The sequence below is a fragment of the Pecten maximus genome, chromosome 1, assembly GCF_902652985.1.
Source record: "Pecten maximus chromosome 1, xPecMax1.1, whole genome shotgun sequence".
NCBI lineage: Eukaryota > Metazoa > Mollusca > Bivalvia > Pectinida > Pectinidae > Pecten > Pecten maximus.
Genome location: NC_047015.1, coordinates 11,784,911 through 11,804,977, shown reverse-complemented (window position 1 = coordinate 11,804,977; position 20,067 = coordinate 11,784,911). Strand labels below are relative to the sequence as shown.

The 20,067-nt window shown below is 37.0% G+C and overlaps 1 protein-coding gene across 1 annotated transcript in view; it reads right to left on the bottom strand.

Moving 5' to 3' along the window:
* Positions 1–20,067, bottom strand: part of LOC117325020 (fas-binding factor 1-like) — a 44,739-nt gene that overhangs the window by 14,296 nt on the left and 10,376 nt on the right. The window contains exons 9-20 of the mRNA XM_033880906.1: positions 19,467–19,607; positions 19,184–19,276; positions 18,064–18,375; positions 17,164–17,251; positions 16,400–16,906; positions 16,091–16,186; positions 15,671–15,723; positions 10,880–11,094; positions 9,525–9,752; positions 9,234–9,344; positions 8,362–8,462; positions 6,404–6,451 (exon numbers count right to left, since the gene is read on the bottom strand). Of these exons, the coding sequence (XP_033736797.1) occupies positions 6,404–6,451; positions 8,362–8,462; positions 9,234–9,344; positions 9,525–9,752; positions 10,880–11,094; positions 15,671–15,723; positions 16,091–16,186; positions 16,400–16,906; positions 17,164–17,251; positions 18,064–18,375; positions 19,184–19,276; positions 19,467–19,607 (1,993 nt within the window). The remainder of the gene's footprint in view (positions 1–6,403; positions 6,452–8,361; positions 8,463–9,233; positions 9,345–9,524; positions 9,753–10,879; positions 11,095–15,670; positions 15,724–16,090; positions 16,187–16,399; positions 16,907–17,163; positions 17,252–18,063; positions 18,376–19,183; positions 19,277–19,466; positions 19,608–20,067) is intronic.

Sequence of the window (20,067 nt, the reverse complement as noted above, 5' to 3'; positions counted from 1 at the left end):
CCCAAGAGATGCTATGTATGTCAGAGTACTGATCACATCGCTCGGAATTGTCCACAAAATGAAGACCGTTTATGTCACTATTGCAACATGCCCGGTCACATTCAATCGGAATGTAAAGAACGAGATTTGGACCAATACGGCGAATACGCTGAAGATATAAGAGAAGGCAATAAAGACGGTTCTCACGAGTCGGACAATGAAACACACGAAACTATCACGGACAATAGACAAAAAATGCAACATAAGCCAATATCGCTAATACTTGGTGCGTCTAACGCGAAGCGAATCAAATTCAAGGCAAAGAATGTTGTAAACGCTTCGGTCTCAGGTGCTTCTCTAGCGAATATCGACCAATCACTGGAAACATCATTGTCATATGTAGGGGAGGATGCTTACATTAAAAACGTCACCGTTTGTCTTGGTACCAATGACGTTACAAGAAATCAAGATGACACAGACCAAATTGTAGTTGATCTTACAGCGGCTATAAATAAAATTGAATACCAATTTCCAGACGTTCCTATTGGAATTTGTGGAATTATACCAAGGAAAGGTAATAGTGAGAAAGTATCCTTTCTCAATGATGTCGCAGAGAACGTCAATAGTTTTGCAGAAAAAATGTGTAAAAAGAAACCTCTGCTGGAATACGTAGATACACAGCGCCTCTTCACCAATGCAGGGAAAGTAATCGACACCCTTTACGACCCCTTTGATGCTGCAGGAATTCATATAAGTGAACAAGGTGTTGTTAAAATGCGCAATAAAATATCAACTTTCATGAACAAACCGGTAGATAACTCAGGTCCCATTACTGGAACTCCAGTTAATAGAAAGCGCAACATTAGTGCAGCTACACCTCCATCAGCAGAACGTCAGCAAAGAAAGATACAAAAGTATGGAACACCGGGTACACCAGAAAATGTTTAAAAACTTTTAAAATATTTTTGGGTGTAAATTGTCTTCAGTTGTTTAAACAAAATTATTCAACTAACTTTTTTGTACCTTTTATAGAAATCCTATGTCAGTAACTATAGCTTCAATTAATATAAATGGTTTACGAAATGTTGAAAAACGAAATGCTTTTTTCTACTGGTTAATCAAGAAAAAAATCGATATAATTGCATTGCAAGAAACTCACTGTAGTGATAATGATACCAAACTTTGGTCAAAAGAATGGTCGATTTTAGGTGGTGGCAAGAGCCTATGGAATAATGGTACGTCAGCCTCAAGAGGAGTAGCTATCCTTACTAATAGTAGGACAAAAATATTACTAACAGAGCTCAATAGAGATAAAGAAGGACGGTTATTAACATGTAATATAAAAAGCGATGATAACGACCTTTTTAATTTAGTTAACCTGTATGCACCAAACAATTGCACGGAACGTAATCAATTTACAAGAAAAATTATAAATAAACATTCATGCAACAGTAGTTACGTATATGCAGGAGATTTTAATTGTACATTAAATAATCAGATGGATAGATACCCACATAAAAACACGGATGACTCAACTGCCGCAAATCTAAACTTTTTCATTGAATCTTTCCAACTGATAGATATTTGGAGACTACGCAATCCGTTAAAATCTGATTACACTTTCAGAAGAGGCATTTCGAAATCAAGAATTGACATGTTCCTCATAACATCAGATATTGAAAGTGATACAATCAGCACAGATATTAAGCCTTGTGTTCATAGTGACCATGATATGATCACAATTAGAATAAAGTTAAATAAAACAACAACTGGTCCGGGCACGTGGAAAATGAATGTAAATACCATACAAAATGATTATTTTAAAAATACCTTTCAAGCCTTTTGGAGGCACTGGACTACAGAAAAACGTAAATTTAACAATTTGAAAGATTGGTGGGATATTGCTAAAATTAAAATAAGAGAAATCACAATATCTATTTCGAAGATTAAAAAAACACCGGATAGAATCATTGATGAATTGGAAAACGAACTAAGAAAACTAACAAAGGAAGACACCGTGTGTAATGATAAAATCAATAAGTTATCTAATACCTTAAGAGAACATTATAGTCAGAAAGCAACTGGATTGAGAGTTAGAGCAAGAGTGCAAGAATATGAAGAAAATGAAAGATCAACCAAATACTTCTTCAACCTAGAAAAGCAACGCGCAAAAGAGAAATTATGGCATAAAATTAAAACAGCTGAAGGGATTTATAAAGAGGACTTACAGTCTATACAAAAAGAACAAATACGATTTTACAAACAACTCTTTACTTCTGAGGGGTGGGATAGAGAAGCCGCAGATAAGTTGCTAGAAAACGTGCAGAAAAAAATTACTGATGAACAGAACTTGTATATGGAGTATGAATTAGAAGAAAACAAATTATTAAAAAGTATCAGTGAAAATGAAGAAGAATAAATCACCAGGAGAAGATGGTATTATTGCAGAGTTTTATCAAATTTATTGGTATGTTATCAAGAATGATTTCATTGAACTTGTTAACGAAATATGTAGAACTAATAAACTATCTGAATCACAATCTAAAGGAATACTAACACTATTGTACAAAAAAGGTGAGAGAGAGGATATAAAGAATTGGAGGCCGCTAACAATGTTAAATGTAGACTATAAGATAATTGCAAAAACTTTGGCTAATCGAATTAAAAAAGTGCTTCCTGATATTATTCATCCGGATCAGAAAGGGTTCGTCCCGGGGAGAAATATTGCTGATGCTAACAGATTAATACAAGATGTTTTTGACTATAGTAATTTAGAAAATAAAGAGGGCGCTGTTATCTTCTTAGATCAGCAAAAGGCGTTTGATAGAGTTGAATGGGGATGGCTTGATAAATGTCTTGAGAGGTTTAATTTTGGAACGAAAATGAGGGGATGGGTACAAATGCTGTTAAAAGATGCAAAAACTTGTATTAAAACCAATGGTTTCATTTCTGAGTACTTCAGCATTTCTAGATCTGCTAGACAGGGCTGCCCAATCGCGCCGATTTTATATATTATGCAAGCAGAGCCTTTAGCATGTTTGATTAGAAAAAACAATAACATAAAAGGAATAACACTGCCAGGTCAAATCGAAACAAAGATTAATATGTTTGCGGACGACACCCAACTGTTTGTCAACGATGAAAGTTCAATAACAGAGTCATTCAAACTTTTAGGGGAGTATGAAAAGGCATCTGGTTCTAAAGTAAACCTACAAAAAACCACCGGAATTTATCTGGGACGATGGAAAAACAATATCCCACGTTACACAGCAATAAACTGGACAATATCTTATATCAAAACACTTGGCGTTAACCATGGACATGCAATAGACGACGACGCAATATGGAAGGAAAAAATAAAAAAGATTAACAGTTGTGTGCAAATTTGGAAAACAAGAAACCTATCTTTGTTTGGTAAAAATATCATTATTAAATCACTTATCATATCTAAAATAGGCTTTGAAATAGACGCCCGTGGCATACCTGAAAAATTCTTGAAGGAAATAAATACAATCATATGGAAATTTGTTTGGGATGGGAAGGTGGAAATGGTTTCCCGTAATGTAGTCCGCTCCCAGAATTCAAGGGGTGGAATGGATATTATGGATGTAAATATGTTTACACTGAGTAAGCAGATAAAACTTATGTATAAAATATTGCAAACTAACACAAGTGCGTGGAATGCCATTGGGCAGTATTGGCTCCATTCATTAGATGCGAAGTATGATATAAATTTCATGCTATGTAAATGTTCTGATATTAGCTCTTTAAATCTTAATCACATGTCTCCGTATTATAAAAACCTATTATCAGCATGGTCAATGTTTCTAAGAGTAAATAAACCTAATAGTACAGGAGAACTTTTAAAACAAGAATTATTTGGCAATCATCTGATTGTTTTTAACAGAAAATCATTATTTTATAGTTCATTTTCAAAAAGTGGAATCCACACCATAGGAGATTTATGGGATTCAACACATAAAAGGTTTAAAAATGATGAACATATTTATGAAAGATTAAGGGATAAAAGAAATTGTATATCCGAGTTGGCAAAACTCAAATTTGCGATACCGGATAGTTACAAAAGAATATTAAGAGAGGAAGATACTATTGTTCATGATGCGTGTGGATTAACAGTCGACAGTACATTGAATATCTTAGATCAACACAACACTCAAATTATTCCTAATAAACTAAAACTGAAGAAAGTATGTACGAAACTAAATGGTAATAATGAACCCAAGGTTCAGACCAAATGGGAAAATATTTACCGAAAGCAATTTCTATGGAAAGATATATGGCAAAACTGTTTCAATATATTAACATGTCTAAAAATTAAAGAATTTCAGTGGAAATGTTTGCATCAATGTATATATACTGAAATGATGATACAAAAATTTGGAAACTCTTGACGGAAAATGTCATTTTTGTAAGACCGAAAATGAAGATTTACAACATTTATTCTTTAGATGTGAATATACTAAAATTATTTTGAATTATGTAGACACTTTAATGAAAGACATTGTACCTGGATATAATACTACCATTCTTGATAAAGAAGAGAATATAACTCTTGGTTACCCAGGTGCTGACAATTTCACTATTTTGACAAATACTATCATTTGTGTCATGAAATGGACATTATGGAAATGTAGAAATGACATTAAATATAACAACAATCATCCAAACTTAGACATAGCAAAATTAAAATTCAGAAGACAGCTAAAAAATGAGCTTTGGTGTTATTGCAAATCGAAACAGAAGAAAATAATTCCTGTTAATATTGTAACTCTAATGTATGAAAATATAATATAAAATATTTCTATATTTCTTTTATTGCATTGCATTGCCTGTTATGTTTTATACAATGGACTTTATATTATTATATAACAGGCATGCATAAGACAATCTTTCATACATGAAAAGAAAATGTAATCTTTAAGTGATTGCTTTCATTATTAAATAAAACAATAACTTATGCACTGTGATGATTATTGAGGATGAAAAACCAGAGAGCAAATTATCCTTATGTATGTATGTATGTATGTATGTATGTATGTATGTATGTATGTATGTATGTATTTACATGTATGTATGTTTGTATGTATGTATGTATGTATGTATGTATGTGTGAATGTATGTATGTTTGTGTGAATGTATGTATGTATGCATGTATGCATGTATGTATGTATGTATGTATGTTTGTATGTATGCATGTATGTATGTATGTATGTATGTATGTATGTATGTATGTATGTGTGTATGTATGTATGTGTGAATGTATGTATGTATGTATGTATGTATGTATGTATGTATGTATGTATGTATGAATAAGTGTGTGTATGTATGCACATTTGCTTACTTGAAACAATAATGTGGTCAAAGATTTCAAAAATTTGCAGACTGAAAACCATTTCTCAAGAACTCTGAGTGAAAAAAAAAAAAAAAAAAAAAAATGTTGGTCTATATCCATCAGTAGCTTTAGTAACATATTAATGTTGGTCTATATCCAACAGTAACTAAGTAACATATTGATGTTGGTCTATATCCACCAGTAACTTAAGTAACATATTAATGTTAGTCTATATTCAACAGTAACTTTAGTAACATATTGATGTTGGTCTATATCCACCAGTAACTTTATGGGTCGATCCAATATAGACATACCTGTCTAGTGTAAACATACCTGTCCAATATAGACATACCTGTCCAATATAGACATACCTGTCTAGTGTAAACATACCTGTCCAATATAGACATACCTGTCTAGTGTAAACACACCTGTCCAATATAGACATACCTGTCTAGTGTAAACATACCTGTCCAATATAGACATACCTGTCTAGTGTAAACATACCTGTCCAATATAAACATACCTGTCTAGTATTAACACACCTGTCCAATATAAACATACCTGTCTTAATATAAACATACCTGTCTAGTGTAAACATACCTGTCCAATATAGACATACCTGTCTAGTATTAACACACCTGTCCAATATAGACATACCTGTCTAATATAAACATACCTGTCTAGTGTTAACACACCTGTCTAATATAGACATACCTGTCTAATATAAACACACCTGTCCAATATAAACATACCTGTCTTAATATAAACATACCTGTCTAGTGTAAACATACCTGTCCAATATAGACATACCTGTCTAGTATTAACACACCTGTCCAATATAGACATACCTGTCTAATATAAACATACCTGTCTAATATAAACATACCTGTCTTGTGTAAACACACCTGTCCAATATAAACATACCTGTCTAGTGTAAACATACCTGTCTAATTCTTCAAGCACTTCTCAAGAAATAGCAATAAAAAGGATTTTTATGGATGACAACAGACCACGCACCACAGACGTAGGGCGATTTGAATAACCTGCCGTCTGTTGATGTATTAAACATACCTGTCAACTATATTTTTGTTGGTTTCTTCAATATGTTTCATTCTGCTCCTATAATAGAAAATGATTTATTTCATACAGCAGTGTATAACATGAAATATTTGTTGTGTATAAATATCTGTTGCTTTTGTACTAGAATACTTTTTAAAGGCCTGAATTCACAAGATAAGAATGTTTCGTGTACCAGTATTTGTTTTAAATACAAGACATGTATCAATCGATAACCGAGTAAGAAAGCCTATAAAACATGTCAGATATGGATTTAAAGCCAGTAAAAAACACAGTTAAATACAATTTTAATTACAACTCCCGATATCCCAAATTTTAATACATTTTTTATCTAGACAGTCAAATTTACACCTTTGACCTCCAGATAGTCAAATTTATATCTAAGATCTCCTGACAGCCCAAATCACATTTGATCTCCAGAGAGTCCAATTTACTCCTAAGAACTCCAGACAGCCAAAATGATACCTTAGAACTCCAGGCAGCCCAAATTACACCCTAATTGGTATTGGACTCCTCCTCTGTCTGATATTGGACTCCCCTGTATGATACTGGACTCCCCTGTAAGATATTGGACTCCCCTGTAAGATATTTGACTCCCCTGTAAGATATTTGACTCCTCTGTATGATATTTGACTCCCCTATAAGATATTTGACTCCTCTGTATGATATTTGACTCCTCTGTATGATATTGGACTCCCCTGTATGATACTGGAATCCCCTGTAAGATATTGGACTCCTCTGTATGATACTGGAATCCCCTGTAAGATATTGGACTCCTCTGTATGATATTTGACTCCCCTATAAGATATTGGGACTCCTCTGTATGATATTGGATTCCCTGTATGATACTGTAATCCCCTGTAAGATATTGGACTCCTCTGTATGATATTTGACGCCTCTGTATGATATTTGACCTCCCTGTAAGATATTGGACTCCTCGGTATGATATTTGACTCCTCTATATACTGGAATCCCCTATAAGATATTTGACTCCTCTGTATGATATTTGACTCCTCTGTATGATATTTGACTCCTCTGTATGATACTCGAATCCCCTGTAAGATATTGGACTCCTCTGTATGATATTTGACTCCTCTGTATGATATTTGACTCCCCTGTAAGATATTAGACTCCTCTGTATGATATTGGACTCCTCTGTATGATACTGGAATCCCCTGTAAGATATTTGACTCCTCTGTATGATACTGGAATCCCCTGTATGATATTTGACTCCTCTGTATGCTATTTGACTCCCCTGTAAGATATTGGACTCCTCTGTATGATATTGGACTCCCCTGTATGATACTGGACTCCTCTGTAAGATATTTGACTTCCCTGTAAGATATTGGGACTCCTCGGTATGATATTTGACTTCTCTCTAAGATATTGGACTCCCCTGTAAGATATTTGGCTTCTCTGTAAGATAGCGGGACTCCTCTGAATGATAGTTGACTCCCCTGTAAGATATTGGACTCCCTTGTAAGATATTTGGCATCTTGTGGGGTATTTGACTTCCTGTGGGATATTTGATTTCTATGTGGAATACTTGGGATTTATAGGATCTTAAATGGATCTGTTCTATGCACGTGGACAGGGATATCACAACGAAAGTTAAGAGTTTGGCTGGTCTGCACATGACGAGGCTTGCTGCCAGAGTTCAGAGGATTCACAACCATTGTATAATGTCACAGAAACAATGCAATGACGTCACATCAACAATTCATTATTATGCCATCACAGAGTGTGTTAGCTGTCATTCCCTATACCAAGTCAGATAGTTGAGAAAGTTCATTCCAGTACTTCTCAAGGAAAAAGCATTAATGAGAATGGTTTTAAGATAATCAGATATAATAATAAAGCTACAGACTGGACCAATAAAGACTTTATTATAACGCTTTATAACTGTACAAAGCTCTATCTGCTACCATATATGTGTAATGAGAGGTACCTACTTGTACGAATTTTCCACAGCATCTATCTCTTCCTCAGAACGTCGCTTGGTCGAATCAAGAATGGACTGGACATAATCTCTCTCAATCTCAAGCTTCCGAATCTAAAATTCCAATCGATTTAAAGCCATAGTAAGCTAAATCAGCAGGGTCAGCTCAGTGGGGGCAGATAGCCTCAAAAGTTCTCAACTAAGGGGCAGATCGCCTTAAAAATTCTCAATGAAGGGGCAGATACCTTGAAAGTTCTCAACTATTGGGTAGATAGCTTCGAAAATTCTCAACAAAGGGGCAGATAGCCTTAAAAATTCTCAACAAAGGGCAGATATAGACTAAACAATTCCTTACAAAGGGGCAGATAGCCTCAAAAATTCTCAATTTAAGGGGTAGATAGCCTAGAAAATTCTCAACTAAGGGGTAGATAGCCTAGAAAATTCTCAATTTAAGGAGCAGATAGCCTTAAAAATTCTCAACAAATGGGCAGATAGCCTCAAAAGTTCTCAACTAAGGGGCAGATATAGACTAAATAATTCCTTACCAAGGGGCCTCGAAAATTCTCAACAAATGGGCAGATAGCCTAAAAAATTCTCAACAAAGGGGCAGATAGCCTTAAGAATTATTAATGAAGGGGTAGATACCTTGAAAGTTCTCAACTATTGGGTAGATAGCTTCGAAAATACTCAATCTAAGGGGTAGATAGCCTAGAAAATTATCAACTAAGGGGTAGATAGCCTCAAAAATTCTCAACTATGGTGCAGATATAGCCATGAAAATTCTCAACGAAGGGGCAGATGGCCTAAAATATTGTCACTATTATTTCATAGATCATTATGATATTCAAAACAAATACCATTCTTGTGGATGTGGACATGTATTACCTTGGCCTCTGCCTCCATCAGAGATTTCGGAGGATCTGTCAGCATCACACTTGTGCCCACACCCATCAGTGGGGAAATACCTGACCCAGGGGTCGCACTTGACAGAGGGGTCTGCAATACAGGACAATATAACACATTTGAATACAATGAAAAATTCAAACACTAGTGTTGAAAAGAAAATGCCTTTACTTATATATATCTAGAAGTCCCTGGCTGATATTTCATAAAATATTTTTATATGTTATGAACAATTTTAAAGAAAGTTTTGCCGATAATAAAGTGTTGACTGACCTTTAGTGATGTTTCATACTGTTTTTGAAGGTCAAACATCATCTGCTGGAGTTGTGACTGTTGTTGGACAAACTGCTGTTGCTGCTGTTGTTGCTGTTGTTGTTTTTGCTGAATAGTCATTTGTTGGTGTAGCTGCATTGCAGCTTTCTCCTGCTGTTGTATCAAAGTTTGATGTTGACTGTGGACTTGTTGCTGAGCAGGAGGTTGATGAAACGAGTTCTGCATTGTCTAACAATGAGGTTATAGATTAAAACTCAAAAGCTGGACATTGCAACTCAACAAAAGTGATGAAATATATTCATATATTTGAAGTGTAATCATCACAGTGCCATATTTATTTAATATTTCATTTTTAATGTACATCAATTGGACTACTTCCAAGACCCAGAATATCTGATATGACAATAAAACGTAACAAAGGAAGGATGATTGGCCAATTAATGTCTCATATTTTACTTCTGCAATTCTTTTATTAATTTTGTTTCACCTTTTGATTGTGTTTCTGATGTGGTAGATTTGAATTTGGAATTGTTACCTGAAACAACATTTAACTGGGTATAACTGTGGAAAATATATTAAGTAGAGAACCTGATTTGTTTTTGTCATTAAAACCAAACATCTCCCTATCTCCTTTTCTCCCAATAATAACAAAAACATACATGTATTGCTGATGTTGGTTAAGTGTAAATGAAAACATTATCATTAACAAGAGATCCCAGAGGGATTTTGGCGCCCATCATTGAATGATAAATATCAGTCAAATGAAAGACTGATCTTTTCTCTTCTTTTCCCTTCTTTCACTCTTCTTTCAAAACATTTAATAACTTTATATAACACGATATAGCAGGAGCAACCTGCACAATTGTCAAAATCTGAGATGGCTGCTTATCAGCCATGTTGTTTTCTGATCGGTTCCAAAATGCAATTTGCACAACTAGGGACCAAGGGGAACTTACATATGAAATATGAGAAAGATCCCTTTAGGACCTTCTGAGAAATAGTGATCGACAAAATCCAAGATGGCCTCCTGTGGGCCATGTTGTTTTCAAATCAGTCCTAAAATGCAATATGCATAACTAGGGGCCAAAGGAAATGAACATATGAAATCTGATAATGGTAGGCTAAAAATAGAAAGAATGTGTGTGTGCTGAATTGAGGCAGATCTTACTCATTGTCAACAATGTAAAATGTACTTCTACATGCCACACAAAAGATACCAATTTGAATGTTAAACATCTATTTCATTGAAAGCTTTTCAAATCAGATCAGATAATCAAATTAGGTAAAAGTTAAGTGTGTTACCCACTCTAACACCTGACCATCCTTGCCCTAGAGTCTGCATACTGAACACTTACCTGCAGATCAGCTTGTACTTGGGGGACTGGATCACTTTCTCTCCTACTTTTGTCAAAATTAAAAAAATCTGTCTGAAAAGAAATGTCTGGTGATTTCTGTTGTGGAGAACCAAAGAAATCTGTGCGACTGTCCAGCTTTTCAAGCTGACCAATTTGTGAGGAGAGGGGGACTCTAGGACTCCCTAGTGACAGCATGGTTTCTTCTTCTCCCACAACTGTAAACAACAACAAACTCTCCTTAAACATAGTTACCATCATGGTGACACAATCACAACTGTCAAATGGATCAATTGGCAAGGAGTTTCATCAATTGTTCTTCAGGAAATTCCAGAACTTTGCTTGATCTTGAGTTAAGAAAGTTTCTTTTAACTCTCCACTGACAAAAGGAAAACTGAAACATGTCATTTTAACATTAAAACAAATTATTACACATAGTAATGGTAAACTAGTATACCTCCTGTCATGTATTTCAACACTTCTGTCACTCATCATTGGTGTTAGATACATTTAACTGACTTTCAGACTGTGTGGTGTATGGATATCTTTGTGACTGTGTGGTGTATGGACACCTTTGTGACTGTGTGGTGTATGGATACCTTTGTGACTGTGTGGTGAATGTATACCTTTGTGACTGTGTGATGTATGGATACCTTTGTGACTGTGTGATGTATGGATACCTTTGTGACTGTGTAGTGTATGGATATCTTTGTGACTGTGTGGTGTATGGATATCTTTGTGACTGTGGTGTATGGATACCTTTGTGACTGTGTGATGTATGGATACCTTTGTGACTGTGTGGTGTATGGATACCTTTGTGACTGTGTGGTGTATGGACACCTTTGTGACTGTGTGGTGTATGGATACCTTTGTGACTGTGTGGTGTATGTATACCTTTGTGACTGTGGTGTATGGACACCTTTGTGACTGTGTGATGTATGGATACCTTTGTGACTGTGGTGTATGGACACCTTTGTGACTGTGGTGTATGGATACCTTTGTGAATGTGTGGTGTATGGATACCTTTGTGACTGTGTGGTGTATGGATATCTTTGTGACTGTGGTGTATGGATATCTTTGTGACTGTGGCGTATGAATATCTTTGTGACTGTGGTGTATGGATATATTTGTGACTGTGTGGTGTATGGATATCTTTGTGACTGTGTGGTTTATGGATACCTTTGTGACTGTGTGGTGTATGGATATCTTTGTGACTGTGGTGTATGGATATCTTTGTGACTGTGGTGTATGAATATCTTTGTGACTGTGGTGTATGGATACCTTTGTGACTGGTGTATGGACACCTTTGTGACTGTGTGGTGTATGGATACCTTTGTGACTGTGTGGTGTATGTATACCTTTGTGACTGTGGTGTATGGACACCTTTGTGACTGTGTGATGTATGGATACCTTTGTGACTGTGGTGTATGGACACCTTTGTGACTGTGGTGTATGGATACCTTTGTGAATGTGTGGTGTATGGATACCTTTGTGACTGTGTGGTGTATGGATATCTTTGTGACTGTGGTGTATGGATATCTTTGTGACTGTGGTGTATGAATATCTTTGTGACTGTGGTGTATGGATATATTTGTGACTGTGGTGTATGGATATCTTTGTGACTGTGGTGTATGAATATCTTTGTGACTGTGGTGTATGGATATATTTGTGACTGTGTGGTGTATGGATATCTTTGTGACTGTGTGGTTTATGGATACCTTTGTGACTGTGTGGTGTATGGATATCTTTGTGACTGTGGTGTATGGATATCTTTGTGACTGTGGTGTATGAATATCTTTGTGACTGTGGTGTATGGATACCTTTGTGACTGGTGTATGGACACCTTTGTGACTGTGTGGTGTATGGATATCTTTGTGACTGTGTGGTGTATGGATATCTTTGTGACTGTGTGGTGTATGGATACCTTTGTGACAGTGTGGTGTATGGATATATTTGTGACTGTGTGGTGTATGGATATCTTTGTGACTGTGTGGTTTATGGATACCTTTGTGACTGTGTGGTGTATGGATACCTTTGTGACTGTGTGGTGTATGGACACCTTTGTGACTGTGTGGTGTATAGATATCTTTGTGACTGTGTGATGTATGGATACCTTTGTGACTGTGTGGTGTATGGATACCTTTGTGACTGTGTGGTGTATGGACACCTTTGTGACTGTGTGGTGTATGGATACCTTTGTGACTGTGTGGTGTATGTATACCTTTGTGACTGTGGTGTATGGACACCTTTGTGACTGTGTGATGTATGGATACCTTTGTGACTGTGGTGTATGGACACCTTTGTGACTGTGGTGTATGGATACCTTTGTGAATGTGTGGTGTATGGATACCTTTGTGACTGTGTGGTGTATGGATATCTTTGTGACTGTGGTGTATGGATATCTTTGTGACTGTGGTGTATGAATATCTTTGTGACTGTGGTGTATGGATATATTTGTGACTGTGTGGTGTATGGATATCTTTGTGACTGTGTGGTTTATGGATACCTTTGTGACTGTGTGGTGTATGGATATCTTTGTGACTGTGGTGTATGGATATCTTTGTGACTGTGGTGTATGAATATCTTTGTGACTGTGGTGTATGGATACCTTTGTGACTGGTGTATGGACACCTTTGTGACTGTGTGGTGTATGGATATCTTTGTGACTGTGTGGTGTATGGATATCTTTGTGACTGTGTGGTGTATGGATACCTTTGTGACAGTGTGGTGTATGGATATATTTGTGACTGTGTGGTGTATGGATATCTTTGTGACTGTGTGGTTTATGGATACCTTTGTGACTGTGTGGTGTATGGATACCTTTGTGACTGTGTGGTGTATGGGCACCTTTGTGACTGTGTGGTGTATGGACACCTTTGTGACTGTGTGGTGTATGGAAACCTTTGTGACTGTGGTGTATGGACACCTTTGTGACTGTGTGGTGTATGGACACCTTTGTGACTGTGTGGTGTATGGATACCTTTGTGACTGTGGTGTATGGATACCTTTGTGACTGTATGTATGGATACCTTTGTGACTGTATGTATGGATACCTTTGTGACTGTATGTATGGATACCTTTGTGACTGTGTGGTGTATGGATACCTTTGTGACTGTGTGGTGTATGGATACCTTTGTGACTGTGTGGTGTATGGATATCTTTGTGACTGTGGTGTATGGATATCTTTGTGACTGTGGTGTATGAATATCTTTGTGACTATGGTGTATGGATATATTTGTGACTGTGTGGTGTATGGATGTCTTTGTGACTGTGTGTCGTATGGACACCTTTGTGACTGTGGTGTATGGACACCTTTGTGACTGTGGTGTATGGATACCTTTGTGACTGTGTGGTGTATGGATATCTTGGTGACTGTGTGGTGTATGGATACCTTTGTGACTGTGTGGTGTATGGACACCTTTGTGACTGTGTGGTGTATGGATACCTTTGTGACTGTGTGGTGTATGGATGTCTTTGTGACTGATGTATGGATACCTTTGTGACTGTGTGGTGTATGGATACCTTTGTGACTTTGTGGTGTATGGATATCTTTGTGACTGTGGTGTATGGATATCTTTGTGACTGTGGTGTATGAATATCTTTGTGACTGTGGTGTATGGATATATTTGTGACTGTGTGGTGTATGGATATCTTTGTGACTGTGTGGTGTATGGATATCTTGGTGACTGTGTGGTGTATGGATACCTTTGTGACTGTATGTATGGATACCTTTGTGACTGTATGTATGGATACCTTTGTGACTGTATGTATGGATACCTTTGTGACTGTGTGGTGTATGGATACCTTTGTGACTGTGTGGTGTATGGATACCTTTGTGACTGTGGTGTATGGATACCTTTGTGACTGTGGTGTATGGATACCTTTGTGACTGTGTGGTGTATGGATATCTTTGTGACTGTGTGGTGTATGGATACCTTTGTGACTGTGGTGTATGGATACCTTTGTGACTGTGTGGTATATGGATACCTTTGTGACTGTATGTATGGATACCTTTGTGACTGTATGTATGGATACCTTTGTGACTGTGTGGTGTATGGATACCTTTGTGACTGTATGTATGGATACCTTTGTGACTGTATGTATGGATACCTTTGTGACTGTGTGGTATATGGATACCTTTGTGACTGTGTGGTGTATGGATATCTTTGTGACTGTGTGGTGTATGGATACCTTTGTGACTGTGGTGTATGGACACCTTTGTGACTGTGTGGTGTATGGATACCTTTGTGACTGTGGTGTATGGACACCTTTGTGACTGTATGTATGGATATCTTTGTGACTGTGGTGTATGGATATCTTTGTGACTGTGTGGTGTATGGATATCTTTGTGACTGTGTGGTGTATGGATATCTTTGTGACTGTGTGGTGTATGGATATCTTTGTGACTGTGTGGTGTATGGATACCTTTGTGACTGTGTGGTGTATGGATACCTTTGTGACTGTGTGGTGTATGGATACCTTTGTGACTGTGTGGTGTATGGATACTTTTGTGACTGTGTGGTGTATGGATACCTTTGTGACTGTGTGGTGTATGGATATCTTTGTGACTGTGTGGTGTATGGATACCTTTGTGACTGTGGTGTATGATACCTTTGTGACTCTGTGTTGTATGGATACCTTTGTGACTGTGGTGTATGATACCTTTGTGACTGTGGTGTATGATACCTTTGTGACTGTGTGGTGTATGGACACCTTTGTGACTGTGTGGTGTATGGATATCTTTGTGACTGTGTGGTGTATGGATACCTTTGTGACTGTGTGGTGTATAAATACCTTTTTTACTGTCTCCTTGTTTCTGTGGAATTCCACGTTCAAACAATAGAGCACTGAAAGCAAAATACATGTACATACAAAAGTTTTTTTTTATCCTTCAAAACATAGAAGTTATTTGTAAAACATGGTAAATAAAAGCAGCTTTCAACAAAGGTAAACATAATAGAAAATGTTTGTATAAGTAAGAACAATGGGTAAATTAACTATATGTCTAGCCTGTCCTAGCTTGTCAGTATTGTAAGTTTCAAGCAAACTCTAGAGTTCATTAAAATTATAATACCCCCCCCCCCCCCCCCCCCCCCAAAAAAAAAAAAATCACAAAAACTTCCATTTGTAGTTTGTAGTATGGAAGCACCCTGTATACATTATATTGCATTCCAAAAACCCTAATTCTCAAAATGCACCCAAATATGTCATTACCTGGTTTCTGGTTTTGAGGGACCTGTAGAGAAAAGGTCCGACATCTTATCAGTATTACTAATGGATCCACCAAATGTTGGAGCTTTTGTTTTAGATCTGAAACAAGTATTTAACTATAAAAATCTGCAATTGATAAAGCTTCGATGAATAATTATTCCATTATCTTATTTTCATACAGAATAGTAATATCTCATTCCAAAAAAAATGAAATGTCAACATTTTAATATGTAGAAACACATTTTTATTTGAAATGGAAAAGTTGTACAATCCATCCACATAGCCTACAGATCCGTAGAGAAACTGCCTTACTTGAGGAGCGAGTCAGGATCGATCTCCTTCCCTAGCCCGAGGTAATCATTCCCTCCACTGTCCAGCCAGCTGTCCTGCTGTTTTCCCTCTGGCTTCTGTAAGGAGTCTGCCAATTTTTTGTCGTCCATGGGTTCTGATGGAGGACTGATAGATACATCAGCCATGAAAGCTGGATCATCAGCCATATTGTCCCGTCTTAGTTTCTCCAACCAGTCCATTGAATCAGATTTGGTTTTCGATGCTGGTTTCTCCTGGTCAGACTTGGTTGGCCCTGCGCTGTCTGTGGTAGACTTGAAGGTAGATTTTTCCTGTGCTGCAGGTTTGGGGGTAGATTTCTCAGGTGTGGCTGGTTTAGGGGTAGACTTTTCAGGCGTGGTAGGTTTGATAACGGGTTTACTAGTAGTTATGTCCAGCCAATCCATGTCGTCAGGCTTCTTAGTAGCTGGGGATCGTCCACGGGAAGGTGGACGCTCACTTATCCCAAAGATGTCATCCTCATCCTGAAACCTAAATTTAAATGAATTTTATATAATAATCAATACTGTTTCCTCAAATAATCCTATTTAAAAATCAAAGCAACAGACAACGGGTGGTACATGCAAAACCTATTTATAGGTCAATCAGTAAATACAAATGATTACTTTGTTATTTACAGTAAGAAGAATCACAGTACTAGTATGTAAATCTATTGAGTTCCATTCCATCATGTAAACTTTCTCTTATTTTGATTGCAGTATTTCCGGTCTGTAAGTAGTAAGACTAACCTAACTGATCGGCGCGAGTTAGGTCGTGATCCCTGGGTGGAGGCAGCAGAGGGCTGGTATGCTCCAAACAGGAAGTCATCCTCCTCATCTAAATACAATTATACACTTCATATAGGTACTTTGATGTTAAACATCACATAGACAAACATTATGGTATTGACATCATTTGACGAATACAATGTATTCAAGTTAGGAGAGGTTAGTTTTAGATTGTAAAGTATGGATCACATGTTTACAACAAGCGTAATCTTAACGTAAAATTACATTGTTTGCCAGGTACAAAGTACAGTGTACCTAGTAGTCTAACGATAATCGTTGCAGATAATCATAATGATTTAAATACTGTAATACGGAAAAGGAAGACATACATTGATATAGACTTATTCGAAAATCAGCCATAAGTCAACAAGTATAATTTTCACTTTAATAAATATTTCAAACTATGTAGTAAAGGTATATAATAAAGCCACCATAAATCCCGTTATTATCTGCTGTCTTGACCGGACACCTGTTCAAACATGTGTGCGATCGACCGTGGTACCTTGAGGTCTGACGCAGCCATGTGTGACACAGGTAAAAATTGTCAGGTATGGTACCTGTTAGGGAAACAGGTAGGAATAATATTATGAATATGAAGGGAGGGGGATGAATAATGGTTTGAGGAATGCAGTGTATTCGATGAATAGCTGGTCAAATTATCTGAGGTTCATTTACAAAGAATATATAAGGACATGGTCGGGCCAAGAGACCAGTTCAAGGAATAGGGGGTATTCGAGGAATGAGGGTTCAACAAAGTGGGGTCTTACTGTATACTATTTTCTAACAAAATATCAAAACTTTTTTTTAACATTTCTGGATCCACAGAATTCTTGTAAATAATAACATGATTCATAAACCCACCATCTGTATTTTTGGTGTATTTCTTATCGAGGACAAACTCTCTTCTCTCTTTGTTTGTATCTAGGTGCTTGGAAACTGTATCTTTACTAAGAAGTTTATCAAATATAGCCTTGGCTGGCTGCCCATCCTCTTCTTCAGGGAGGGAGCGTGCAACAGGTGTAGCGGGCTTGTCATCAATACCCAGACCGCCCAGGAGGTCATCGTCGTCATCACTGAACAGGCCAGCATCTGACTTCCGTCGAGTTGGTACGGGATCTTTTTTAACAGGAGTGGGATCTTCCCTTTTCACTGGTTCCTCCTTACGAGGAGAAACTGTTTACAAAATAGTACAAACATATTAAAGACAATATATTGCCATGTCACAGATTCAATACACTCCAATCCATAAGTTCCAAGACACTTTACAGAAAATAATTTAAAGTTAAATAATTAATCATGACTTTAACTAACACTTGTGTTGTATGATGTGCTGACCTTTACTAACACTTGTGTTGTATGATGTGCTGACTTTAACTAACACTTGTGTTGTATGATGTGCTGACCTATACTAACACTTGTGTTGTATGATGTGCTGACTTTAACTAACACTTGTGTTGTATGATGTGCTGACTTTAACTAACACTTGTGTTGTATGATGTGCTGACTTTAACTAACACTTGTGTTGTATGATGTGCTGACCTATACTAACACTTGTGTTGTATGATGTGCTGACTTTAACTAACACTTGTGTTGTATGATGTGCTGACCTTTACTAACACTTGTGTTGTATGGTGTGCTGACCTATACTAACACTTGTGTTGTATGATGTGCTGACCTATACTAACACTTGTGTTGTATGATGTGCTGACCTTTACTAACACTTGTGTTGTATGGTGTGCTGACCTATACTAACACTTGTGTTGTATGATGTGCTGACTTTAACTAACACTTGTGTTGTATGATGTGCTGACTTTAACTAACACTTGTGTTGTATGATGTGCTGTCTTTAACTAACACTTGTGTTGTATGATGTGCTGACCTATACTAACACTTGTGTTGTATGATGTGCTGACTTTAACTAACACTTGTGTTGTATGATGTGCTGACTTTAACTAACACTTGTGTTGTATGATGTGCTGACCTGGTTTGGGTATTTCCTCTGTAACTGGTTCGGACTTAGTACCTCCGCTCCTGGTGGGTGGTCGGTCATATACATTCCGTCTGGGAGTTTCAACTAGAAATAAGTATTAAAGGCAATGTCATATTGATCATGATACTAACTTCATTATAAACTCTATATTATATGATAATAGGATAAGTATTAATTTCAATTCAGAGGGTGTAGAAAAGGAAACATTATGACCAGGACTGTAGAGATGTTTACCAGGTAACTTGTTCATCTCTCAATGAGTAGATTTACTGACCCTGTTCCTTCTCAGCAGGTGGTGGTGTGTCCTCTGCAGACCTTTGCTTTTTCAACACCGACTTTTTGGGTTTTGCTGCCCAGGATGCTGAATCTTCATCATCACTGAGAAGGCCTGCCAACGGGTCATCTTCATTAAACTCTACAAAACCAGGCAATGCATTAAATCCAATCAAATCCAAAGTAAATTGGTCAATAAATACTAAACAAGAGGTCCAAGGGCCTTAATGATCGTCTGACAAGTCCCATGGCACTGTTGGCCATGGCTGCCATGGCGACCAAAAATAACAACACTTGGTCAGGTCAGGACTATCTCAACATCATTCAAGTTAAGTTAGAGCTGAATCCCACTAGTGGAACTTTAGTATCCCTACCAATTTTCAGCTCAATGGTACCATTAGAACTGGGGAAGAACTTTAAAATGTCTTTTTCAAAATGGCTGCCATGACCCCCATCTTGGATTTTGGATCAGCCTGGTCTAGACCATCTCAGGATAATTATTGGGAAGTACCTGGTAAGTGCTGAATTCAGCAGATGGAACTTGAGAAGAAGTTTCAGAAAGGTGTTGTTCAGCAAAACCTTGATTGTGCAATCATCTTACA